The sequence below is a fragment of the Anabrus simplex genome, chromosome 7 (genome assembly GCF_040414725.1).
Source record: "Anabrus simplex isolate iqAnaSimp1 chromosome 7, ASM4041472v1, whole genome shotgun sequence".
Classification (NCBI taxonomy): Eukaryota; Metazoa; Arthropoda; class Insecta; order Orthoptera; family Tettigoniidae; genus Anabrus; species Anabrus simplex.
Genome location: NC_090271.1, coordinates 287,142,794 through 287,170,767, shown reverse-complemented (window position 1 = coordinate 287,170,767; position 27,974 = coordinate 287,142,794). Strand labels below are relative to the sequence as shown.

At 38.9% G+C, this 27,974-nt stretch overlaps 1 protein-coding gene across 4 annotated transcripts in view; it reads left to right on the top strand.

Moving 5' to 3' along the window:
• Positions 1–27,974, top strand: part of LOC136877569 (serine-rich adhesin for platelets) — a 467,126-nt gene that overhangs the window by 83,078 nt on the left and 356,074 nt on the right. For all 4 annotated transcript variants that reach the window (XM_067151717.2, XM_067151719.2, XM_067151715.2 and 1 more), the window contains one exon: positions 24,310–24,562. In XM_067151717.2, the coding sequence (XP_067007818.2) occupies positions 24,310–24,562 (253 nt within the window). The remainder of the gene's footprint in view (positions 1–24,309; positions 24,563–27,974) is intronic.

Below are 27,974 nucleotides of genomic sequence, written 5' to 3'. Positions count from 1 at the left end.
CCTTTTCTTAGGGATTCCCATATCTTCTCTCTTGCACTGCTGTCATATGCTTTCTCAGTGTCAAGGAAAACCATAAACATATCTTTGCCTTTTTCCCAATATTTTTCCATTAACTTACGGTAGGCCTGTTGTGGACCTGTTAGGCCTGAAGCCATACTGTTCCTCTTCAAACTGTGGCTCTAAGATGACTCGCAATCTGCTCTTAAGATTTTCTCAAGAATCTTAAGCCCATGAGAAAAGAGTGTTATTCCCTGGTAGTTCAAGCATTTTTGGCAATTTCCTTTCTTAAACAGGGTGATAATGACACCCTTGCTCCAATCAGTAGGTATCTTGCCATCTTTCCAAACTGCATTGAGCACTCTGTGTAGCCACTGTAAACCCTGGACTCCTGCTGCTTTAATCATCTCCGTGCTGACTTCAACGATTCCTGGGGATTTCCTTGCGGCATCTTCTTAAGGGCTGCTTCTGTTTCTGCCAATGTAATGGGAGGTACCTCTGTGCAGGTTTCAACAGCTGGTTCTTTTGTTCTCTGATCTGCTTCTGTCCTGTTCAATAGGTGATCAGAATGATTCCTCAGAACCTCTCTGATGTCCTCTTCTTTCCTGGCCAGGTTTCCATTAGGATTCTCGCTGGGGGGTCTCTTCCCGCATCGCGCTCACTTGTTTCTCTCCCTGGCCGCCTTCTGCGTGACGTCACGTATTACCACTACAGTCTAAAATGGTCATAACTTCTGAACCATTCATGCAAATAATGTCCTGATAAGGTTATTGTAATCCTTATAAAATACTGGAGGAGGTCAAACAATTTATTTTGATGAGGAATTCAAGGATAATATAGAAATATTTACTTAATTTTAAGGAGTTACATTTTTTACCACGGACTATAGCATAAAATCGCTTCTAGAGGGCAGCCGGTTGGAAAGAGGTATATACCATCGGGGACTTTTTTTTGTAGAGATTTCTATGCTCTACAATTCGTATGCTTACACTTGGGGTCTATCGTTGATTGTTCACGCAGCGTAAGCCAAAAAAGCAAGTGACCAACCGTCATTTTTTTTCTTTCTACGTATTTACTGAATGTTGGATCACAGATACATAATAATTTTATAGTGGTTCACTACGTGAACAGTGTTCGTGTTGTCAGTATCTGAAGTAAAACCACTGTATTGATTAAAATGCAGTCAACATATTATGGAATCGTGTGTGGCGCTATAAATTGTCGGCACGTAAAATAACTCCCGTGGGACAAAATTACGGCACCTCGAGTCTCAGAAAACCATAAATGTTGTTAGCGAGACGTAACACAAATAACATTATTATTATTATTATTATTATTATTATTATTTTGCATATTATAAAGACAATAACGAAAACAACCATCATAGCCAGTTAGTTAGTTAGTTTGCTGCTGTGATGGCATAGCAATGCTTGGTTGTTGAAACACTTTATAATAAACTCTTGAATATCTCCATTATTACAGCTCGTACGGTAAAAATGTGTCAGATATAAATGACTGAATAAAAATCATATTTTCTATAATTATTGTTATGTGCTAATAGCCGGGCTGAGTAGCAACTCAAATGGTACAGCGCTGGCCTTCTTAGCCCAACTTAGCAGGTTCGATCCTGTCTCAGTCCAGTGGTGAAGGTGCTCAAATACATAGTTGGTGGGACGTAAAATCCAATAACATTAACATTATTATGTGCTAATAACTTATATTTCTGAATATATTTCGAAGCTCGTGAAATAATACAGTATCCGTGATCCGATATACAGTAAATATGAAGAAAGATACAGAAATGTTGTGCGAGAAGGGACCTGTTACTGGATCTCGGTTATTTCAAATTTCCCAATCATGAGTGTTCAAAAAACGTAGCTCAGTTCGAAATTTCATTTGGTGTGTTTCACAGTAAGACAGTATCCAGATGCAAAAACGTAATGAAAACTCTTATTTCTATTCACTATCACTATCAGCCATATTCAATCATTTCTACAATGTGGCCTCTTTAAGTCCGAAGCAAGATAAGTTTTCATGAGGTCTCTCCATCTGGGATGGTCTTGAGCAATGTTCTGCCAATTGATCCCAGTAATCTTCCGGATGTCTTTATCCCATCTGTCCGGTGGTCTTCCCCTAGGTCTCAGATGATCTTTCGGACTCCACTCAAGCACAAGCTTTGTCCACCTACCATCAGTTCTCCGAGCAACATGGACTGCACGCTGCCATTTTAGGGTAAACACCCTTTCTAAAATGTCACTGACCTTTGTGACTGACCTGATGTAATCTGCTCTCTTCCTGTCTTTCTTCGTGAAGCCTAGCATGAACCGTTCCATAGCTCTTTCTATTATTAAGTCAAAATTTCCAGTATTCCATGACAAAATAATTTGTCTCTACGTAAGGACCAGGACATTTATTAGGATATGGCATTTTAATGCAAAGAGTAAGGAGTTAGCACGGAGAAAATATGCCAATAAGAAGGTAAGCTTTGGGCTGGTTCATCAAGTAATTAAGTCTCCTGACGTACATTTTAATAATTTAATATCATTCCATAATGATATCGATATGATGTATATTTTCCTATGCCATTTGATATAAATATTTACTTCATCAGGAAATAAATTAATTATTTTGAGTTACGTGGCAATATTTTATTTCTTATCGTATTATATGTCATGTATTTGATAGTTGATGTTCTACCTGCTCAGAATGTGACGAAATTGAACACATTTTCACATTTTTAAATCTATTGGAAGTGCCGTTACATATCGAATCGGTCTAAACCAGACTATTATTTGATGAAAGATTGAGATGATGTTTCACAGGCACGAGAACTCTCAGGCTTTCTGTACTGCGCTGTGTACCTTACTCGCTATCGTTCATATCGCGTGACGTCATAGCGCTCCAGCCAATGGAAGCTTCAATCGCCGGAGTAGCCTAACTTTTATTCTAGTTACCTTGGGATTCTTAATTGCTTCAATGGTTTCAACCGAATTCCTTTTGTTTTTGATCTCACTGAACAGTACAAGGTGCGTTCCATAAATAATGCGACCAAATTCATAAAAAATTATTTATTGAATATATTCGTACAAATAATCAAAAATCTTCAAAATATTACGACGGCGGTATACAAACTGATAACAAAATCAAGTCGATTATAACGTGTACTATCGATTACAGGACAGATTCCTCTGAAAAGACTAAAACACCGCCAAATTCTTTGAGTTTCAAGAACATAACTATTACTACTCAAGTAATGATATTTACAATTGAAATAATAGGGTATCTAATCCTAGTTTATAACCCAATTTTCAAAGCTTCGTATCTTGCATCGATACACTTCTGGAGGCAGTGTTTCCATGCCTGGAAGGCCTTTTCCGGAATGTCCTTTAGGGCCGATTTAACATGCGCCTGGATTCTTTCAATGTGTTCCAATGTTTTCCTTTCATGACTCCTTTTAACCAAGGAAACAAAAAAAAAGTCAGCGGGAGCCAGGTCAGGACTGTAGGGAGGCTGGGGAACCAATGGGGTGTTGATCCTGGCCAGGAAGTCGTTGACAATGAAGGCGCTCTGACTTGCCGCGTTGTCGTGATGAACTTTCCACGTGTCCTTGATGTTGCTTTGGCAGCGCGAGACCCTCCTTTTCAGTCACAATGCGGAAAACGGTTGTTTTTGCCATGTTTAGAGTTTGTGCTATCAATTGAAGGCTCAGCCGTCTGTCAGAGTTCAAACAGTCACGCACACGTGTCACATTTTCGTCGACTCATGAGGTTGATGGCTGTCCACTGCGAGGTTCGTCGGTGATCTCCTCTCGGCCCTCCATGAACGACTTGTGCCATCGGAAAACTTTTGATTTGGACAAGCAATCAGTCCCAAAGGCCTGCTGAAGTAATGGAAACGTTTCGGTGGCGGACTTCCCAAGTTTAATGCAAAATTTGATAGCGTACCGTTGCTCTACAGAACGATCCATTGTGCCGTGTTACATGAATTCAAAACGGGCTTGACGGAAATGCACATCCTGACTCTCCGGCAGCTCGCTGCCGAATGAGACAAAGAGCGTTTGAAGCTAACACCCCCTTCCACCTAGCCCAGCAGGTTAGAACTCGCTGCGGTGTACAGTTGCATCAGAAAAAAAATTGGTCGCATTACTTATGGAACGCACGTTGTACTTTCACATTGCCTCTGCTGTCTTCCTTCAGTTTTTGAGTAAATTTCTTCCAGCACTTTATCTCCTCTTCTACTACTCTTTTAACTCTCAATTTCTTGTCCCAGTAAACTTGCTCGAGGTCTCTGATCTTCCTCTCGTCCCTTATCTGTTCTGGTTTGAATTTCTATCTCGTTCTTTTTATGCCATGTTCCTTTCCTTTATTGAGGATCTTACTCTCTCATTCCACCAGGGTGTCTCTTTTTCCCTTACTCTCGCACTTGTCTTCCTGCAAACCTCTATTGCTTCTTTTATCAAGGTGTTTTTAAATCTTGTCCACTCTACCTCACCACTTCTTCCGTAGGCAGTTGTCCTCTTACACGGTCCTGATAGTCGGTCGTTTTTCCAATTTGTTGTAGTTCCCACACCTTAATCTCATATAATTTTGGTTGTTATCTTTGGTACATTAATGCCTTTCAGATCTGCTATTAATAACCGGTGGTCGCTATTGAGGTTCTCACTTGGAATCACCTTGACATCAGTCACAGATCTACTTCTTTCTTTATCTGAAATGACATAGTCAGTGACAGTCTTGCTCTTTCCATCCCAACTGTAACGGGTAGTCTTATGACCGACTCTTGTGTTGAACAACTGTTTTTTACTACCAAACAGTTTCTTATGCAGAAGTCTAGGAGATATTCACCTTCTGAATTCCTTCTCCCATAGCCATGTGGTCCCATCACCTTCTCATAGCCATTCCTGTCTGTCCTGAGCTGTGCGTTGAGGTCCTCCGATGATGATTGCCCTCTCTTCACTGATGATCTCTTCTAGGTCTTTGAGAAACTTATTCTTTTCATCTTGATTGCAACCTGTCTGAGGGGCATACACTTGCACAGTGTAACGGGGCCCATGGGAGTAATATACATATATTATGTATAATAGTGCTAAGGGAAAATCTAAGAATAGTTTCCCTCAAGTAGTAAGATTTATGCAATGAACTAACTATCAAATTAAGAATGGAGGCCGTGATCTTAGATCTCCAACATGCATTGCTGAGTAACAAGATATTGGGCAAAGGAAAGGATGCTACATAACCTGGAAAGTTAAAGAAAAATGTAAGGAGGAATAAGGGACATAAGTGAAAATAGATCAGAAACCAATATAAAATTTAGAAATAGATATATATATATATATATATATATATATATATTGAAATAATAAATCAAACCTCTGACAATTTACATGAAAGGAGGACTATACAAATATAAATTTTTCCCAACCACTTACACGGATTACAAATTCATTATATAAAAAAAGAGATAAGATATCCAAGAGAAAGAAAGGAAAAAGAGAGAATGCTGCAGGAAAGGAAAGGGACAAACAAGGAAAGGATGAATACTGCAATAAAAAGAGAAACCCAGAACGACAAGAAAGGGAAGATGTTCAGTTAGCAAATTCAAGTATACCAGCTGAAAAATTATCTGAGCAAAATGCAAATACTATATGCAGGTCACCACCACTTCCGTTATCACACAGATTAACACTAGGTAACGTAGTTCTACAGCCGAATAATCACAATGTAGTTCCATTAAACAAATTTCACAATATCCCGAAGCACTGAACGAATAGAAGTGTGTGTACAGTAGAAGTCGCACAGTTGCCAATACACCACACGCACACTTCAAAAGAAAGTTGTTACGAAGGTCGTCAATGAAAAGTTTTAAATACAAAAGGGGCAAGTGAAATTTCGGCCTGGAAATGCCATGCTCCCAGTTTAATTTTGCAGGGAAAGTCTGTCCCAATGCAATTAAAAATATTTACAGTAAAGAAATCAGTTTGTCATACCTCATCATGAAGCAAATTGAACTGCCCGCAAATGAAGACTTCTGGGCACATGTAATTAAGGACGAAGTTGTCGTAGGATGTTGCTCCCTCCACACAGGCCTAAGTCCATCTCAATATTTCCAGAGGAAGGCCAGGTATTTATAGTGTGGAGTAGAATGAGAAATATATCTGGAAGATTCCAGAGATTAGTGAAGCATGCGCGAATAAACCAGGCGGTCACGTGACGTCAGCCGGCAAAAAGGAAGTTAGTTTATCGAAGATGGTGAAGATGAATAGAGTTCATGCAAAGTATGAAGTATGCAAGTTCACAGAAGTATGCAAGTTCCAGTTGGAGAAAAATGCAGTTTATATCATGATGAGGGTAAGTCCATACTAATCGTAGAAAAGAGGTTATGTGCGTGGCGAATTTCATAACAGTAGTTGCCGATGAAGGGAAGAGTCCGTTACATTATCCGCCAGGCAGCAGAAAAAAATCCAAAGGATTTTTTTTTTTTTTTTTGTTAGGTAGTTGCTGTAGTTGAAGTTGAAGTAGTTGATATGATTGAAGAGTGAAGATTGCTGGTAGGAGACGAAAAGCCGAAGATACAGTTGAATGGCGACGGCGAGACGGCCCCAGGAACAGCAATGGAGGGCCCTTCCAAAAGCTGGAGTGGGGGTCGACGGCAGCCGCAACGGTATATCAAAGAGGAAAAGTACTGCAAAACAGAACAAAAGGCGGCAGAAAAAATATCCAAACACAAAGAACATGCCTAGTCAGAAAAATAGGAAAACACACAGAGGTAGGGGAAGAAGGAGAAAAAGGAAAGGGCTAACGCGTTAGCAAGGGGAGAAAGTAAGGAGAGGAGAGGAGTTATGAATAGAAACATATACATATATATATAAATGTAAATATCACAAACGACAATAAAAACGAAGAATAATTTTAAAAGAGAAAAAGAAAATGGTTGGGAAGCATATTTACACTCCCATTACAACCTGTGCCGACTGGGCTGGGAGGGAGACTGGAGAGACCTGTGTGGAGGGGGAGAAAGAAAAAAAATCCATAAAGGGAGAAAAAAAGCAAAAAAGGAAGTGATGAGGTAGACAAACAACAAAGAATAAGGAAAAAAACAAAGAAAAATAACACTGGAAGCAGTAGACATTTCCAGACTAGAAGCAGAAAAGAGAGAGAAAAAAAAAATTAGAAAGAAGAGGTAATAACAAGAGAAGGAAAACACAGGGCAAAGGAAAGCAAGATGTGAAAGTTCAAGAAGGATGAAATCGCTTGAGCTGACTCAGATGAAGTTTCTTAGTGTCTAACAAATCAGTAGTAGATTGCAAAAATACAGTGACAGGGGTAGGGAAAGACAAAATACGGTATGGGCCAAGCCATCGAAGAGCAAGTTTAGCAGAGGTGGCATTGATTGCCGAGCTGTGCGGATGATTAGCAACGAGGACTAAATCGCTAATTTTAAAGTTTGATGGCTTATGACGAGGATTATAAACTTTTTTGTGCACTTGTTGAGCTTTTAGCAATTGATTAAAGGCGTCTTTCCAGAGTGGTGAAGAGGATGGCTGATCAGAAGATTCAAAAAGTTTGTGTAAATCCCAATTTAGGGAAAGAGGAGATTGAAGATCACGACCAAGAAAGAGCTTAGCCGGAGTTTGAGCAGTAGAACTATTGATGCTGGAATTAAAGGCCAACGCCAAAGAGGAAAGATAAGAATCCCAGTCTTTCTGAAAAGAACTATGAAATATAGATAAAGCAACTTCGAGATTACCGTGGTACCTTTCCACGGTGTTGGACTGAGGATGGTAGGGAGAAGTCAAAATACGTTTGATACCCAGTTGAAAACACATATTAAAAAAGACACCGGAAGTGAAAATAGAAGCATTATCAGAAACAATATTAGCAGGCAAACCGGTAATAGGAAAAATGTGTTCAGTGAGTAAATTGATGATATCTTGGTAGAAATTTTGCATAAGGGTCGGAGGACTAGAAATTTTGAAAATGCATCCAACAGGGTGAAAATATACAAGTTGCCACGAGAAGACCGAACAATAGGTCCAACTAGATCAATGAAAAAGGTTTGGGCAGGGCGAGTAGGTGGAAGGGCAGAATGAAGACCAGCAGACTTTATGTTAAAGGTTTAGATTTTTGACACAATTCACAAGTTTGAACAAAGTTGCGAATAGACTTACGCATTTCAGGCCAAAAGAAAAGAGAGGCTATACGGTTGCACGTTTTAGTGATGCCTAGATGCCCACCGACAGGGGAGGAATGATAATATTGCAAAATCATGGGTTGAAGAGCCTGTGGTAGCACCACTTTAGGAGAAGCTTTCTTGGTGGGTTTGTAGACCAAGAGGTCTTTAAAAATAGTAAACGGACCCTGATAAGAGGGGTCAGATAAAGATTGTTTGAGTTGGATGCAGAACTGATCGGTGAGCTGATGCGACTGACAAGATTGAAATGAAAGGGGAAAATCTGTTAAGGAAAAAACAGCATTAACAGAGGAAGTTGAAGGCAACATAGAAATGTTCAGGGCTAAATCCTCAGTGGTACTAGGCTGAGGAGCAGAAGTGTCAAATAAACGACTAAGAGCGTCCGCTACAGAATTTTCAGTGCTAGAAATGAACTTAAGGGAGAACTTAAATCTGGACAATCGCATGAGCCATCGGCCAGTTCTACCAATCTTAGGTGCATTGTGCAACAACCATGAGAGAGCCTGATTATCAGTCTTTACAAGAAATTCTTTATGCTCCAAATATTCAGCAAAGTGTTCAATAGTATTTAATAAGGCCGGGGCTTCACGTTCAAAGATAGAATATTTCCTTTCAGTAGGAGAAAGAAGTCGACTGGAATAGGCGATAGGTAGAGGAACATTATTAACAACCTGAGTTAAAACACCAGCAACAGCAAGATTAGATGCATCAGTATGTATTTTGAGACAATAATTTACCATACCCTCATTTGTTGGACATATACTGTGACCGTTCGTGGACGCCGTGGTTTGTAGATAACCATGAACTATCAAATTATTTGCCGACTAGTATTCAGAAGGTTCGCATGATACTCCACTCAGGGCATGGCCCTTTGAAGAGTATTCGGTCACATTCAGATAACGACGACTGAGCTATAGATACTGCCAATCATAAAATGTAAATTCTACACTAAGGCAAAGTTTTCAAATAAATCGCAACAGAAATTGGAAGGATCACATTTTAATTAAAAAAAAATCAATTGATTGAATATGAACAACTGAAATGAACAACGTAAAATAAATCATATGCATTCATTAACATTAAATAAGGACCGAGTCCATTTTGCATTGTCCATCATAAACCGGAAATAATTATTTAACACAAATTCTCAGAAATGTAGAATTTTATGGATATACCAAAGTCTATCGGGTCATATTATATCATTCACTCGCCGTCGCAAATGTTAATTGTACCTGTCTACTCCGCCTTGCCTTTCATAGTTATCATTGTTCCTATCTGACTAACTAAATATCGGTTAACTTGAACCCCCCAACAGATTTCAGCATTTATAAATGATCACACATGGCAACACAATACACATAAATGAGTAAAATGCACGTCGTTTCCACCCATCGAGCTGCTGGGCTGCACCTGAAATGAATCTTTATCTATTGGCATGAAAATATAAGTTGGTGCCGTCTGGACTGCGTCGAGGTCTGCCTTCACCGTCAGCTGAAATGCTACTACAGCATGAATCTACTATAAGCATCTACTACATGTACATCGATCGCAATAGGTGACTCTGATCTTAAACATAACTATCACTGAATTGCATTTTAAGACCCTAATCGTGCGCATATTCCAACATTTCATTACTTGCAACTACGAATCTTAATTTATTAATTCATGTACTTGATGACTCTCTTCAATACCAATGCCTAACGCTGGACTAGCTTGTCAATCATCTCACAAAATATGCGGCGGAAATTCTATTAACAACACCATTAACAACTTAACACGTCTCGAAACTCAATATAATTCGACACGCAAACCATAAACATCAACCTAAATTATCTCGTGTCCGCCACGCTTTATGACGACCCTACGCTCGTCATCTCATTGTATACCGCACAAAATCATCACATCCTAACTGCACAAGCAATATTAAGGAAGAGTCTTATTAACATTATACATGAATATTACCTAATACACCTTAATGAACATCCATATCACATCATGGAATTATACCAAGATCACGCACCAATATTTCACACACACTGTCACACTGCAACTTACCTGTAGTAAATGATATTATTTTTGTTTCACAGCGATAAATAATACGGACACAACGCAGTAAAACGTCTCATCCACGGTAATTGACGGCATACAATATTTACCCACGTATGATCAATCGCAACCCGACAAATACAACCGAAAATCTGTTAGATCGTTCAAGTTAACACCCCCTTGTCACCTACGTGACATTGACAAAAGGACTAACGCTACTAAAGCATTCTAGGAAAGCAAAAGATAGACAAGTACAATAACTTATCTGGCTTCTTCATGGTAATTCCGCAGCGGTTTAATCATCATTTTTGTAATTCCGTCCATTCCGGCAGAGGCCTGAGTCCGCCAGGGCACTATATTGGTTTAGCACTTCATGTTGTTCATTTACATTCCCTGGTCAGATAGTGATTTAACATCTCCGGCCGCCACCTGAAACTTGTACAATATAATTAGGAATACAATTTCACACTAATTGTATCTTCACTATTCCAGTTTGATACTGGCCTGAGGAAACATATAATTCGAGGTTTGCAAATGATTTTGGCTATTATATAACTTATATCTGGGCTTATTCTTTATGTTTATCAATTACAGAACCAGATCTTTAAGCTTGCTTCAATTATCTTCCTTCATACAGTAATCAGTTTGTAAAACACGAACTCCTTCCATTATTATTTACAATAATAATAAGTTGCTTTCCATAAGCAGAGAAATCCTATGCTAGCTATACATGTGTTTTTGACATTTGAGGAACTGAATAACAACTCTAACCTTCATCATAGAAGTTGCTAAAGGAAAACACACACTATTGTTCTTCTTCTTACCATGAAACACGTCAGCATGGGCCCATTAGATGATTTGCCATATGAAGTTTCATGCTAATCCATGGCCCCCTTTACAACTTCAAACTAGATATCATGTCTAGCCACATTCTTCTCAGCTGATGCTGACATTGTACTGAGCTCTTGCTTGTAGATAAAGCTGATCTTGACGTAATTCGACATATACCACGGGGTCTTGAGTTCGATCCACCGGCTCTCATCCATTATGTCTATTCTACACTTACGAGTTGTATCGGTTCTTTTATAAATATGCGCGTAAGCCGCACATTGACACGTTACACCTTTTTCCAAGTCATTGATACACATTTCATTTCACTTATGACTTTCAATGACCGGCCGACATATTGCTACAGGTCATTGAAAGGTCATAATACATTTGTGTGTGGGGACTTTTATCTGCAATTCTCGGCCATTGTTTGCATTGCCGTTAAATTATGTGCCTGAAACTGTGGCGATTTAAAATGTATCTTCTTGCCATTGTTACGTGGGTTGCTTCGAAATTCTGATTGGCTCAATAACCAAATTTTTGACTTGAGCGTGCGCAGTGTCGATCTTCAACTGAGCGACCCGCGGCTTGACTGGCTGAACGCCAGTCTGTTCCTGGCAGATCGCCAAGATGGACGCGTTTGGAGAAGTTGTGTACAAAATGCAATTGAAAGTTGTTGTAGTGGAGTTTGATAAACCAGGCTAATAGCCTCGTTAATTAAGGCATTGCCTTAATTGAAGCGCGATAATGTTGTGTGTTTCATATTTACAGTTTTTTTAATATTAGTGTGACCGAACTATCTGAAGGAGGGTTCTTCATTACAAAATGAGCTAGAATGTAAGCTATTGGATTACAGTATATTAAATTGGACACCCAAAAATGTAAGTACAAGTATCTACTTAATTGTTTCGAAACTGTTCTGCTGCCGGATTATTTGGAGAAGAACGTGTGTATCAAGCTATCTGCGACAACTATTATATTAGAAGAAATGTTTTGGCAACGCTGTTAATATTACTTCGTCTCTACTCCGCTACTGTAATTGAAATTAGGCCTATAGTTTATGGACCTGGCGACCACCGTTTATTCATTAAATTAAGCTGGACTTTCTTCTTCATCGGACATTTTAATGATATAAATTGTATCTGCTAAATATTAAAATGTAACTTAACGTGATTTTGGTAATGTTCTATATCCAAATTATTCTTATGGAGTAATTCTGGAACATGGTATATGCGCGGGTGAGAGACCTATTATTCCATTACTTTAATTTAACTGAGATTATCGTTGTGCTGCCTTTTTCTGTTTCTTAAAGTTATTATTATTATTAATTTTGTTGGTGGATTACTTTTTACATTTCTTGGTTCATATTTGTGGCATCCGATGGACTGTTGACAACGTTTTGAAAGACGTTATGTACTAGTATTGTTTTCGTAATGGCTCATTGTTTAATTACTTAATGGGGTAGTTTATTTCCGGTCTTATTCGTCCATTACCGTTTTCCAAGGCCTCCTAAAATTAAAATTGTGTAACCGGCATTTAAATCCTTTATTAATATTTTGGTTGGAAGAAATGTTAAATTTAAAAGACTATACATAATTATTGTAATATTCTGGTTATAATAAACTGGAATTTGTTCCCTATTTCTTGATGATACTTTTGCCTCCTCAGATTATTCGCGTCCGTTTTTCTTTCCTTCTTCTTTCATTATTGCGTGCCATGTTTTTATCTTATCTCCGGTACGCTAATTTTGTGTGGGCTTTGCCTGTTGTCTCTTTAAGTCGGATGTTGGCTTCGGTTTTGGGAAGCTGTATGCTTCGTGTGTACCATTGTTTTGTTGTCTGTGAAATTTTAAGTGTTTCCCTTCGTAATTTGTAGTTTATTTGAGACATATTTTTATTCGGGTTCGTGCGATTTTCTCTTGTGTCCTTTCAATTATTTACGTGTGGAACCTTTTTTTTTGGGTCTGCTATCGTTGCCTTAAATATTGAGTGTGTTTCCGTGTTTCGGGGTGATTGAAATCCTTGTGTACTGGTTCCGGAAGCAAATTCCAGTTTATTGTGATTAATTGTAGTATACTTACAAAGAAAAGCTGGCCAGTTATGTAATTAATATTTAATGCACGGATCCGTTTTAACATTTGTCATTCATTGATTCTAAGGCAAAGTGTAGCTTGTAATCTGAGTGTGTTTTCACGATTTTATTTATCCTAAAAATAGACATTTGTCTCCTAATTTAATGAGTTGAATAATTACAATTTTTATCTTTCTTCTATTTACTTATTTATTACTACATAAAAATTATTTTACGTTGTTATCCGAGTGCGCACTCATAGTATATTTTGCTTTGAAAATTGATTTTTATCTATAATTTAAAGACATTATTTACAGATTTATTTTTTTTGCTCAGCAGTTTTCATTCCTAAATTCTGTTTATATTTTTCCTAATTTTAAGTAAAGTTCAAGTTATTTAAACATTAATCTTGCTTTCATTTAGCAATCTTGACCTGGCAACCCCTCAAGTAGTTAGCTCGATCCAGTCCTTTCCCTTATGTTCTGTGCCCTCCACGCTGGTTTTGTTAATACTGCTCCTGCTCGATGGTAAGTATTTTGCTTCTTGTGCACATTTGGTTATATTCATGGGGTTTTATTATCATTACTGTTTTTATCTTTGTCGGGTTGCATATTTCAAAAGGTAGGGAGAAATCAGGAAATGGAAGAATGGGAGCATGCATCAAAAGAGATTTAAGCTGAAGAAAGGCATCCTGTTGAGATTGAGTCCAAGTAAACGGAACATTTTTACGTTTCAGATAATTGAGAGGCTCAGCAATGTGGGAAAAGTTAGGGATGAACCGGTGATAGAAAGAAACCAGGCCTAAAAAGGTGCGTGTTTGTGTGAGATTTTTGGGAGGTGGAATATTAGAGATAGCAGAAGTACGTTCGGGATCGATGGCTACTCCCTGAGATGACACAATGTGACCTAAGAACTTTATAGAAGTTTGAGCTAGGGAAATTTTAGAGGGGTTAACTGTCAGACCAATAGAACGTAATCTGGAAAGAACTTGGTGTAGATGAGACATGTGGGAGTCAAAATCTGGGCTAAAGATTAAAAGGTCATCAATATAAGGATAGAGAAATTTGTACTTGAAATCTGAGAATAAAGAACCTACTAATCTCTGCATGATTTGTGACCCCAAGTTCAATCCAAAAGGAACTTTTGTGAACTGAAAAAGGCCATTTGGGGTGATGAAAGCAGTAAGCCGACTGCTCCGAGAGTCCAAGGGGATTTGGTAGTAAGCAGAATTGAGATCTAAAAGAGAAAAATATTTAGCTTTAGAAAAAAAGTGGAAAGCGTTTTGCATTTTAGGAATAGGATAGGAATCATAGAGGATTTTGGAGTTTAATTTACGGTAATCAACTACCAGGTGCGAAGAACCATCAGGCTTGTCGACAAGAAATGCCGGGGATGCGTAATTGGAAGAGGACGGAATGGTACCATCCTGAAGCATTTTGTGAATAATGTCATCAAATTTTGCCATCCGAGGAGGGCTGAGATGGTAAGGAGGTGAACGAACAGGAGTTTGATCAATTAAATCAATGTGAGTCTGGTAAGTAACCACAGAGCCTAGTTTATCAGTGATAACATCAGCAAATTGAGATTTTAAGGCATCAATTGCATCTAGTTGGGGAGCAGTGGCATAAATATACTGATGACTGAAGACGTGGTTCATAGGGAAATCGAGGGGGTCCACCAAAGGAATTTGAACGTGTGGATTGAAAAAAAATGAGATAGAAGCCATAGCAGTATTATAAATAAGGCCAGTATGAGCAAAAAAATCATAACCGAGTATGACAGGGAGTGGGCAATTGCTAACCACTTGAAATTCAAATGGCCAAGAAAATTTGGAAATTTTAACACAGAGTTTTAGTTGACCCATGATTTCAAGAGAGTGTTGAGATATGGAGAGACATTTGAGGGTAGAAGGGCATAATTGAAGATGCGGATGTGTTTGTAAAAGTTGCTGGAAAAAAGAGAAACTGATTAGGGAAATCGCAGAACCAGAATCTAATAAGGCTAAGGAGGGAGTGTTATGTAACTGTACAAGAGTATAGGACTGTGATTGAGTACCAGAAGAGAATGCTGAAGAAACATGAGGCAGATTTTGCCCATGAGGTCGTGAGCTGCCTACTGACAACGGGAAGTAAAGTTTCCCAAGGTAAAATTGGTACAATCGCGCGCTAAGTGCTCTATAGCCTGACACCGATAACAACGGAAACGAGAGATATTACCCTGAGAAGGTAGACGAGTGGTAGAAGGCGTGCGAATTGTTGAAATGTTGAACTGGGGAGGTGGAGTGGAAGAATAATAAGAAAAGTTACTATGGGTATTTAGAACATCTAGTTGAGCAATACCGTAAAGCTGAGGAACAGTAGTGGGTGGCGAAAAGGGATTAATGATTTGACGGAAGGCTGGAGAGGCATAAAATCGAATAAGAGAAATGATTTCCTGGGGATGTGGAGCAATAGCTAACACGTCAGAATAGCCGATGATGGAGTCAAGATAATCATAAGCCGATTCATTGGGACGTTGATGACGTCTGATATACTTGTTACCGAGTTGTTGTCGGATCTCATAAGGTAAAAAATAAGTGTGTAAAACTGAACGAAAATGAGCCCAATCGTGAGAGGACTTCATATATTGAAGCCAAAAGTTACTAAGATGACCAGATGTTTTTGGGTAAAGCAATGAAAGCAATTGGGAAAACGGAGCTAAGTGAGTTTGTAGAAATTTGCGAAGTGAAAAAAGTCATTATGTCAAAGTATCAGGATCAGTAGACTGAATGACGGGTACCTGGTCAAGACATTTAGTGAGAATATGGAAATTAAGTGGTTGATGTGAAGAGGGGTTGTGATGATATGGAGATTCATAAAAATATTGCTGAGAAGGAGATGGTGGTGGAGTTCGCAAATCAGGAGTGTAGTGCTGTGCTGATTGAGTATTGTCGACAGAAGGCGGAGGTCCTGGTTAAGTGGAGGTTTCGACTCAGCAGTAAAAAGAGAAAGATCAGGATAGAGAGGGGTGTTAGGTGGAAGTTGGGGTGGTAGAGATTCAGAGCCTGCACTGGAAGAAACTGTCGTAGTAAAAGTACAAGATGTAGAAGTAACAAAAGGGTTATAAGACAGATTAGTAAAAGGATTGGGATCAGAAAAATTGAAATGAGGATCAAACGAAATATCAGAAGTATCGGAAACGTAGGGAGAAAAATTGTTGGAGAAATAAGCCATGTTGAAAAAGAGGAGAAAAAGAAAGGCAAAGTCTAGCGAGGTGAAATACTAAACCACCCAAGAAAAAAATATTAAGCAACTAAGGCCGTAACAAAGTGGAGATTTAAAGTAGTAATGGACTACACAATTCGAGTTTATGCTGCGATATATACTCTGCTACCATGTGCTTCTCTTTCCTAAGGTGAACTGTTGCCTTTATTACCCTCTCATTGATGTACTGGATCTCTGTAATACTATCTAACTCGTTTGACAATATCAATCTTACTTCATTTCTCATCTCTCTGTTGTTACCATTCCACTAGGATATAGTTCTTCCTCAACTCTTCCTTCCCTTTACATTTCCATTTAGTTTCACTGAGTCCTAGGATTGATACTAGCTGATGTACCCGTGTTTTGCTATGGGATTCTACATTGTATCTATGCAGAATTCTAGGTTAGGTAGTGTACACATTGTGACCAAGACTGTATTAAAATGTATAGCTCTTAACGTTACCATAGAAATGTGACGGGGAAATCACCAAATGTCTTTTCTCATATCAAGACTGGGTTAGGGAATTTTCATTGTAATTGTAGGCCCGCTTGCCTACCATGTCACAATCACGTTGGGGAATTTCATTATAATGGCAGACACTCACTCTCCACCTGCCTGTTTACATCCTCAGAAAGACTGTCTTATTGTTTTTCCCAACTGAAATAAACAAATACGTCAGTAGGAATGGCGCAAGTAAAAGCAATGCTTTCATATGAACTATTGTAGGTTATGATCTTCATTTCCGTATTGACGTTTAACTAATAAGATAGATTTTGAGGGATGTTCCACCATTCAACACATTGTAATATATATTAAATTATAAGAATACTGGTTTCGTGGGAGGTGTGCTAAGTCCCAACTGACGAGCTTAACTTAGCACACAAGGGCGAAACGCAGGCAACCAAGAATGAGTTAGCTGAAAAATTTATAATGTCCAATAACGGACCATTATATTGGTATTATAAATTTACTCATTCAGGACAAATATTTTAAGTTCTCTATGGGAATCAACACCTATATCATCTGATTTTTGGAAATGAGACATAGCTATCATAGTGCATTGGCACTGCTGGTGGCTTCAAGTAATTTTGATATCCTTACTATGTATCTTTAAAGAATAGAAGAGATCGAGGCCACTATTACGCGAATAGTCCCCACCACTGAATAATCCCCACACCCTAACTTTAGGAACGCTCATTTTGAACCATTAACTTTTAAGCTGGGTAATGTAATATTGCTTATTTTAACTAAAATGTGTTGTTTTAGGATATTTTGACTAAATTGTGTAATTGAATATTTATGGCTGATGCCTACAAGACCTGCCTAACAACAGCTATACATAACTGCATATCACAAGTTCAATTTCATAACGAGTTATCCTCTAACAAGTCCTTTAACTCGTTATCGATTTCGAATACAGCATCTTCATACGTCTTCATATGTGAATGCGGCATAACAGAACTGTACTAGACCAGCTTATGAACTTCAACTGGATTTGCTTCGGCATGAAATAGTGGTGTTCTTTTTACTGTTTTGACTGTGATCATTGTCTTATGAACATCAACTGGAATTGCTTCGGGGCAAAATAGTGTTAATTTTTTTTCTGTGATCATTGTGTTAGTTGCTTTTAGAACTTTATGGCTTAATTTTTGCACTGCTTTGCTAATTGGCTGATGATGACACTTCAGATGTGTTGAAACCCCTTCCCAAATGAACAGGTTGTAGCTTCTATTTGGTTCAACTTAACAACGGAATATTGAAAGGTGGATCCTTACTTCTATTTAATATTGTATATTTCTCTATTGAATACGGAACAATCATGAAGTTTTTAACTTTAAATGTTTTTAACTTTAAATAAGCTTTATCTGTCGATGCATCAAACTAATTTAGTTTTGTTTTTGCAGTTCGCTAATAAATTCTTTTCTTAGCATCTGAGCAATGTGGGAGAGAAATTCAGTTTGTTGTTTCTTGCCTGCTAATGCTAACAAACCTTTAAAATACAAAACAGCATGCTATTCTTAACTATATAGTATGGCAAGATATACACATTCTTCAAGTGTTCTAAAGTCTAACATCTTCTCATTCATTTTCTTCGTACACACTGCCAAAGGAGTTAATTCTGGCAAAGTTACTGCCATGCTTGCAACAACACAATTTTGATGTTGAAACAATTTAACATTCAAGAAATAAATCTCTCATGGCTTCAAAAATATTTTAAGCAAGCCGCAGATCTCACTCGTTTAAAGTTTGAGAATAGGTTGAGGATGTTTCGGCCCCAAGGCTTCTAATCATTCGCTTGACCGGATGAGACTCGTTTGAGCACCAACTATCCTGAGGGAAACTTCGGAGGGAACCAGCTACTTGATGGTTCAATTAGTCTTTCGCCCCTGGAAAGAAACAAACCACACCCTTCACATCTTGCAACACCATCAGTTGAATCAAATTTAAGCCTCTTCAGATCGTTAGCCATTCTTCCTTAAATTTTCAACCTGTGCACATTGCTATTTTTGGAACAGAAACACCTAATTCTGAAATGTCACCCCTCGCTTCATATGGTTTCAACTCAATACTTGGACATGAGTTTCTCTTTCCCACCAGTCTGCTGAAATAATTCATCAGCAAAATTTGTTTCAAATCCTGTGTTTCAGTATTTGATGCCCCATGTATCTTATTTAATATGGAATAAACAAAATATTTCTAAATCAACAGCAAAAGCACAGACACCCAACATAGAATAAAGCAATCCAGACAAAGAACAAAGTACTGCAAAACGGGGCCGATGACCAGATGTTAGGCCCCTTTAAACAACGAGCATCAAAAGCTAAACACTACAATAACAGCTAACATGCTCATAAAAGTGCACAATTGCAATTCGCAAGTGCACTGCAGTTACTAAGTCAGTTGGCTATGCAGTTTGTGTCTTATAGCTGTCGGCTTGCAATCAGGAGATAGTTTTTGCTACTTGTTTATTGTTGCATTAACACATCAAAGGTTTTCGTGATGGGATGGATGGGAAAGTAGCGGCCATGGCATTAGTCAAGGTACAGCCCCAGCATTTGCCTGGTGTGAAAATGGGAAACCTCGGAAAACCATATTCAGGATTGCTAACGGTGGAATTCTTCCGAATGCAAGCTCACAGTTGTGCGATCCCAACCACATGACCAACTCGCCGAGTAGAAGGTAAATCAACAACACTTGTAACTCAGTCGAATTATATATTTTTGAGGTTTGAGATAAATTTGAAACCTTGAACATTATAACAAATGTTTCTAATCCATTCAATCACATAAAAATCAGATCTACTGGCAGGTAAAACTTAAAAAACACCATAGTGACCTTTCTCCTGTTATTCTGTAATCTCTACGATTTTTAAATCTTTGCTCATAAGTGTCTTACTGTATATCTGGTAGAATTCTGTATCTACTGAAGCAGATATTCAGATGTCTATTCCACAAGAATGACTAATTTTATGGACAGAGTTTTATGTAAACATTTTTGCAATAATGTGCAATAAGTACCTATACCTGTATAGAATTGGTGGAAATTTTTTACAGGCATGACCATAGTGTAAAGTAACTGTCTACTAGGTTTGCACAAATCTCATCCATCTGATGATGGGAAAATGCCCACCCTGGGTTCGATTCCCGGCCAGGTCAGGGATTTTTACCTGAATCTGATGGCTGATTCGAGTTCCACTCAGCCTGCGTGATTACAATTGAGGAGCTATCAGATGGTGAGATGGCGACTCCGGTTTAGAGAGCCAAAAATAATGGCAGACGGGATTCGTCATGCTGACCACATGACACCTCATAATCTGCAGGCTTTCGGGGTGAGCAGCATTCGCTTTGTAGGCCATGGTCCTTTGGGGCTATTGTACTATGGGGTTTGGTTTGCTTTGGTTTTTGACGGTTGGCCTTGTGGTTAGGGCCGCATAGCTGTGCACTTGCATTCGGGAAATGGTAGGTTTGAATCCTGCCGTTGGCAGCCCTGAAGATGGTATTCCTTGTCCCATTTTCACTTCAAACAAATGCTGGGGCTCTGTAACTTAATTAAGGCCATGGCCGCTACCTTCCCAATCCTAGCCCTTTGCCATCCTTGCGTCACTGAAAACATTCCATGTGTTAGTACTCCTGCAAGCCACTAGCAAAAAATAAATCACTTCTTTACACTTGCTGGTATGTCCTTCCAGATCTCCACACACTACAAGAATGCAATTCCCCATTATTTCTTTTATTGATCTCCATGCTCAGTCCTGCATTTTGCATCAGTTTGCTTCCCATGTACTTGAAGCTTACCACAGTTTCAAGATTTTGTCCTCCAATATTTACAGTTCATTTCCCTTCTCTTTCTCCTCTTGTCAGTACCATTCTGTCCCCCAATATTTACAGTTCATTTCCCTTCTCTTTCTCCTCTTGTCAGTACCATTCATTGCTTTTCTCCCGTATTTTCATACCATATTTTTTTTTTTTTTTTGCTAGTTGCTTTACGTCGCTCCGACACAGATAGGTCTTACTGCGACGATGGGACAGGAAAGGGCTAGGAGTGGGAAGGTAGCGGCTGTGGCCTTAATTAAGGTACAGCCCCAGCATTTGCCTGCTATCCATCTTCAGGGCTGCCGACAGTGGGGTTCGAACCCACTATCTCCCGAATACTGGATACTGGCCGCACTTCATACCATAATTACCAGTGTACTTGCTCAATATATGCAGTTGACCTTTTACATCATCTCAGTTAGCTGCCCACATCACAATGTCATCTGTAAATATGAACCTTGCTCCCTATCCCCCGTATTTTGCCTTTATGTCCTCCACATCTTCACCCATTATTATTACCATTATGAATAACAATGTTGGCAGCACACTTCCCTTTCTCAGCCCAGGTACATTTTGAAACCATTCCGTCCTAACCATGTGGTCTGGGTGTTGCTGCTAGCACTATTCATGAAATCTGACTTTACTACTGTCAGAAGAAATTGTTAATTCAGTGTGATTTATTATACTTACTTCCTTCTTTCCTTTTACAACATCTAGGCCATATTGATGGTCCGTGGTATTGTTCCGTGTTTTTCCTGAGCGCAAAATTTAGTATTAATTTGATCAACTTATCCTATATCATGTCCGAGAAGATTATGGTATTTTTTGGAATCACCATGTTTGTGTTATGTGATTATCGATAAACAAAATATTATCTGCATCTGCACTTCCTTCATCCGCATACGCGAATGGTTATCTGCAAATATTGTATATATTTAACCATATTACACCAAGTTATTGAAACGGATAGATCTGTTACTGTAATACAAAAGGTCTCTTAGGTCTACCTGGCACCAGCTGCCCCCCTTCAGTCACAGGTTTATGAGAGATTTCCTCTTGCGACAACTACCAACACTTTGAGCGGTCCTCTTACAGAATGTTTGTTCCTTCCTTCTTCTAATTGCGGGCAGGAGCCAGTTATGCTTAGGTCAGACTTAGGACTTTGTAGTCTCAAGGCTCTTTATACATCACCATTCTCCCGTAGCAATGTGAAGGGTCGCCTGACCACAAGCAAAAATTAGTATACATGAGTGAAAATCAATAAACATCATTAAATGCATACATTATCATTATAGACCGTTATGCCTTTCAGCGTTCAGTCTGCAAGCCTCTGTGAATTTACTAAACGTCGCCACGATCCTCTATTTGCAACTAGTGCTGTGGCCTCATTTAGTTCTATACCTCTAATCTTTAATGCGTTAGAAACTGAGTCTAACCATCATTGTCTTGTTCTCTCTCTACTCCTCTTACCCTCCATAACAGAGTCCATTATTCTCCTATGCTGGCCAGCTGCTGAGGTAAACAGAAATGGCAAGTGCAAAATGGAAGAGACGTTTGAAAACAAAATAAGGAACTACATCAAAGATGAATCTCTAAGTGACATTAATATTTCAGATAGTAGTGATAATGATTCTACTCCTATCCTCCTTCATTCGACTCACGTGACCCCACAACTGAAGCCGGTTTATGTGTACAGCTTCATCCATCAAGTTCATTCCTAACTTAGCCTTTATCTCCTCATTCTGAATACCCTCCTGCCATTGTTCCCAACTGTTTGTACCAGCAATCATTCTCGCTACTTTTATGTCTGTTACTTCTAACTTATGAATAAGATATCCCTAATCCACCCAGCTTTCGCTCCCGTAAAGCAAAGTTGGTCTGAAAATAGACCGATGTAAAGAGAGTTTCGTCAGGGAGCTGACTTCCTCACACCAGGCAAATGCTGGGGCTCTACCTTAATTAAGGCCACGGCCACTTCCTACCAAGTCCTAGCCCTTTCCTGTCCCATCGTCGCCATAAGACATATCTGTGTCGGTGCGACGTAAAGCCTATAGCAAAAAAAAAAAAAATAAAGGCTGACTTCCTTCTTACAGAATACTGTTGAATGCAACTGCGAGCTCACTGCATTAGCTTTACTGCACCTTGATTCAATCTCACTTACTATATTACCATCCTGGGAGAATATACAACCTAAATACTTGAAATTATCTACCTGTTCCAGCTTTGTATCACTAATCTGACATGCAGTTCTGTTGAATTTCTTACCTACTGATATCAGTTTAGTCTTTGAGAGGCTAATTATCATACCATACTCATTGCACCTATTTTCAGGTTCCAATATATTAGACTGCAGGCTTTCGGCACAATCTGCCATTGAGACCAAGTCGTCAGCATAGGCCAGACTGCTCGTTGCATTTCCACCTAACTGAATCCCTCCCTGCCATTTTATACCTTTCAGCAGATATCCATATAAACTTCCTGTTCCCTTGCTTATAGATCAGTGCAATTATTGCTTTTGTCCAGTCTGAAGGTAGATGACCAACACTCAATACTATCTTACTACTCCATGAAGCAATTTCATCTCTGCCTTCCTGTTATATTTCACCATTTCACGTCTAATTTCATTTGTTACTGCTGCTTTATGGCAGTGGAGTTTAATTACCATCCTTTCCATTTCCTTAAGCGTAATTTGGCCCCCACTAGAAAGATTTCCTTGTACGTTGAGAAGATTTTCAAAATATTCCCTCCACCCTTCCAGTGATTCCCTGGGATCTATTGTGATCTATTATGAGTTCACCTGAATAACCCAAAATACTGTTCATTTCCTTTTTCTCTCCCTTCCTAAGATTCTTTATTACTGTCCATAAAGATTTCCCTGCTGCTTGACCTAGCCTTTCCAGATTATTACCAAAATCTTCCCACGACATCTTTTTGGATTCAACAAATATTTGTTTCGCTTTGTTTCTTTCATCTATATACAGTTCCCTGTCTGCATCGGCCCTTGTTTGGAGCCATTTCTGATCAGCCTTCTTTTTTGAGTTTACAAGCTGCTCTTACTTCATCATTCCACCAAGATGTTCGCTTTTCCTCATCTTTACATACAGTCGTTCCTAGGCATTCCCTTGCTGTTTCTACTACAGCATCCCTGTATGCCACCCATTCTGTTTCTATATCCTGAACCTGCTTACTGTCCACTGTTCGAAACTTCTCACTAATCATACCCTTGTACTTCTGCCTAATTTCCTCGTGCTGGAGATTTTCTATTCTTATTCGTTTGCAGACAGAATTTACTTTCCCTATCCAGGCCTAGAGATACTTAGTTCACTACAAATGAGATAGTGGTCTGTATCATCGAAAAATCCCCGAAAAACCCGTACATTCCTAACAGACCTCCTGAACATCATTATTTAGAAATTATCATTAAAATTATCCTCACTGCCATACAGTTTGAATCCACTAAGGCACTAACTTCGCAGATATCCCTGGATAAATCAGCTAGCTATTTTAAGTTCCAAGTAATGCAAGCCAAACGAAGGTCTTCCCTTTTTATGTGGATCATGTGATATTTTCAAGGTCTGTAATTATATATACACTAATTGATCATGTTGCTTTTGCTTTACAGATGGACAGAGGTACAGACCCAATGGATCTTGAAGCTGAAACGTCAAGTTCTTCCACTCAAACTGGTCCTGGTCCTAGCAGGCGGCGGGAGATGGGAACAAGCACTGGCGATGGTGGCTGTGCCACCAGTGGGAGTGCTGTTAATACAAATCTAAGTGATGTGCCTCCGTTTGACTTTGCAAGAGCAAGGGCTATTGTTGAGAGAATGAATGTTCAGGGAGACACCCCTCCAGTTGGCAGTGAATTGGAACCAGGTAATTGAAGATAAATAAAAGACTAGTCATGAATGGTTCAAAGATAATCCTAAAAATATAAATTTGGAAGTTCTAAACAAATAATTAGTTTAAACTGTTTGAGATTTGCTGATGACCTTGCATTATTATTCAACAATATTCAGGAAACTGAGCATCAGATCAGATCTCTGCAGAAAATAGCACAGAAAATAGGTCTTGAAATTTCTTTTCAAAAAACTGAAATCATGTTAACTGATCCACCACTCGAAAATAAAATTATAATTGATGATCATGAATTCAAAATTGTTGATGAATTTTAGTATTTTATGTGAAATTATAACTTATAATCTAAACGAAAAACCAACCTGGCAAAATAGAATATGTAAATTAAACAAATCAAATTGTCACCAAAAACACACAACAAAAAAAGTTCATTGATTGCAGCAAAATTAAGACATTAAACAGTCACACAGCCAAAGGCGCCTTATGCAAGTGAAACTACAGTAGAAGTCTGCTATAGCGAGTACAGCATGTAACGAGAACTACATTATAATCACAGTTTTGTCTGCCCTTCAAAATTCCTACATTAAACTGTGTATTATCCTTCGGTTACAGCGATAGCCCTATTACGGACGCATCCATTATTACGAGCGATTAAGGTGCATGAATTTTTCCATTACCAATATTTTTGAATCCAGCGATTATATAGCATGCAATCAGTCGTCTTCCGTATCGTTTCCTTGCTTTGCCCACTAGAGAGCTCTCTCGTCGACATTTAAAGTCGATGTCGGTGTTGATTAGTAATACCCATCGACTGCTGTTCCGTAAAGAAAAACGGAAATGAAAGAGAACATGTTTTCATAATAAATGCTTAAATAACATATCCGATAGCAGTTGTAAACTCGTTAAAAATAAAGGCTGAAGCAAACGATCGCTTAATTTTAATGACTAAATACTATAATTAAGTAAGAATGGGATACACCTCAGGATATGGCAGAGTGCATCATTGATTTCAGTGGATGGTTTTATATTTTCTTGCGTCTGTTTAAATTTCGAGAAGGCTTTTATGTAAATTTATAGAGAGAAGGTTTTCATTTCTCTACTGGCGCTTGAAATATGTTTTCATCATACATGCTGTATAGTTAGGTGACGCTGTTTGAATAAGAAAACTGAATTGTTTGCCACAAAATGTGATTGATCATCTTCGGTACTGTATTGTTTTCTTGCTGTGTGCACTTGTGAGCTCTCTCGTCGACATTTTTTTATACCAATATAAATGGTCCGTTAATGGACATTATAAATTTTCCAGCTAACTCATTCTTGGTTGCCAGCGTTTCGCCCTCGTGTGCTAGGGTGGGCTCATCAGTTGGTACCTAGCACACCTACCAATACGCTGGCTAGTGCATACCGTGGAGGCCACTGCGTAGGCTAACTGGAGCCACCTGCAGTGCCAATGCACTAAGAGACTTTGTCTCATTATCAAAAATTGATGCCTGCTTGGCCATCAGATGATATAGATGTTGATTCCCATAGGGAATCTGAAATATTTGTCCTGAATGAGTAAATTTATAATACCAATATAAATGGTCCGTTATTGGACATTATAAAGCCAGCGTATTGGTAGGTGTGCTAGGTACCAACTGATGAGCCCATCCGAGCACACGAGGGCGAAACGCTGGCAACCAAGAATGAGTTAGCTGGAAAATTTATAATGTCCAATAACGAACCATTTATATTGGTATTATAAATTTACTCATTCAGGACAAATATTTCAGATTCCCTATGGGAATCAACATCTATATCATCTGATGGCCAAGCAGGCATCAATTGTTGATAATGAGACAAAGTTTCTTAGTGCATTGGCACTGCAGGTGGCTCCAGTTAGCCTACGCAGTGGCCTCAACGGTATGCACTAGCCAGCGTATTGGTAGTTGTGCTAGGTACCAACTGATGAGCCCACCCTAGCACACGAGGGCGAAACGCTGGCAACCAAGAACGAGTTAGCTGGAAAATTTATGTCCAATAACGGACCATTTATATTGGTATTATAAATTTACTCATTCAGGACAAATATTTCAGATTCCCTATGGGAATCAACATCTATATCAGACATTTTTTAATCCAGGTAAAAATCCCTGATCTGGCCGGGTATCGATCCCTGGGTCGGCATTTTCACATCATCAGGTGGATGAGATTTGTGCAAACTTAGTAGATGTGTGTTGTTACACAATGCACTTGTCTGTGTCTGTTAGGTCATCAGCCCAGAGCCTGGTTGGATCCTCAAATAGTACCACCAAAGGTTATGCGGTTAAAAGGAAACCGCAAAAACCAATGGCAGCACCAAAATGAGGCGTACTAGGCAAGACGAGGAGCGAGGTAGTTTGCCATTGCTTTCCTCACTGGGTCAGAAAGTGCTATTGCAGCACGACTAACCCTATGAGCAACACCTTTCATAACACGCAGATGCACTAGTCGTGCTCTGAATGCCATTACTCAGCACCACCCATACCCCAGCAGCTTCCATATTGTCACAGCCATGGATGAGACTGGGACTTCGGTGAAAGCTACACTTTACTCTGGCCTGTGCCAAGAGATGGATACAAAAGTACTGTATCCATCAAGAAATGGCAGCAGGCAAATAATGCACTTACGGTCGTCAAATTAAGCACCAACACGTCACATGAGCTCCTGTTGTGCGATCCAAACAAACACACGCCCACATCAAAGACTGGCTTGAGACAGACATGCTAGGGCTGTGAAATTAAGTTCTGTACCAAATCCTAACCCAGGCCAGTCACTGCTGGTACATTGTGTGTGCAACGTTTCCAGAAACTCTAATTTAAATTTCTTATCTTGGGAATATTACGAATATAAAAAGAGTGACGTAAATGTGCTATTCAGGTTTCTTTAACACATATTTAATACGACATGGACTGGGACTTAGGAATAATTACGTAATAACCAGGGAAGCACTAGAGAGGGACGTCTTAACCAGTTTCGACTGTAAATAATTAACAATTAGATCAATAACTGTTAAAGAAGTATATTCATATATCATACTGATTACAAGAGAATGACTTAAAAGTTGCACTACTGCTAGCAGGCTTCAGCTTGACGAGTATTACTAATCGACTCCAACATCTCCTTTGAAGCTCCTCCTTGAAATAGCACCAGGAAAAAGAAGGCATTGAATGATTTTCAAGAAGAAATTAAAAGTACTGTTTTTATTGCTGTCTGCTGCTTTGCTGTAAGTTGTTCTGTTTTGGCATCCCCAAGAGGAATTTGATTTGCTAGTAATTGAATTGGAGATGTAAACTAATTTAATAGAATAAGGCAGAAAACAGAAATTAAATCTAACTTTATTAATGCGATTTAATGATGATTGAGGTTTGCCTTTTTTCCTTTGCGTGCATGTATGTGCGTGTGTGTGTCT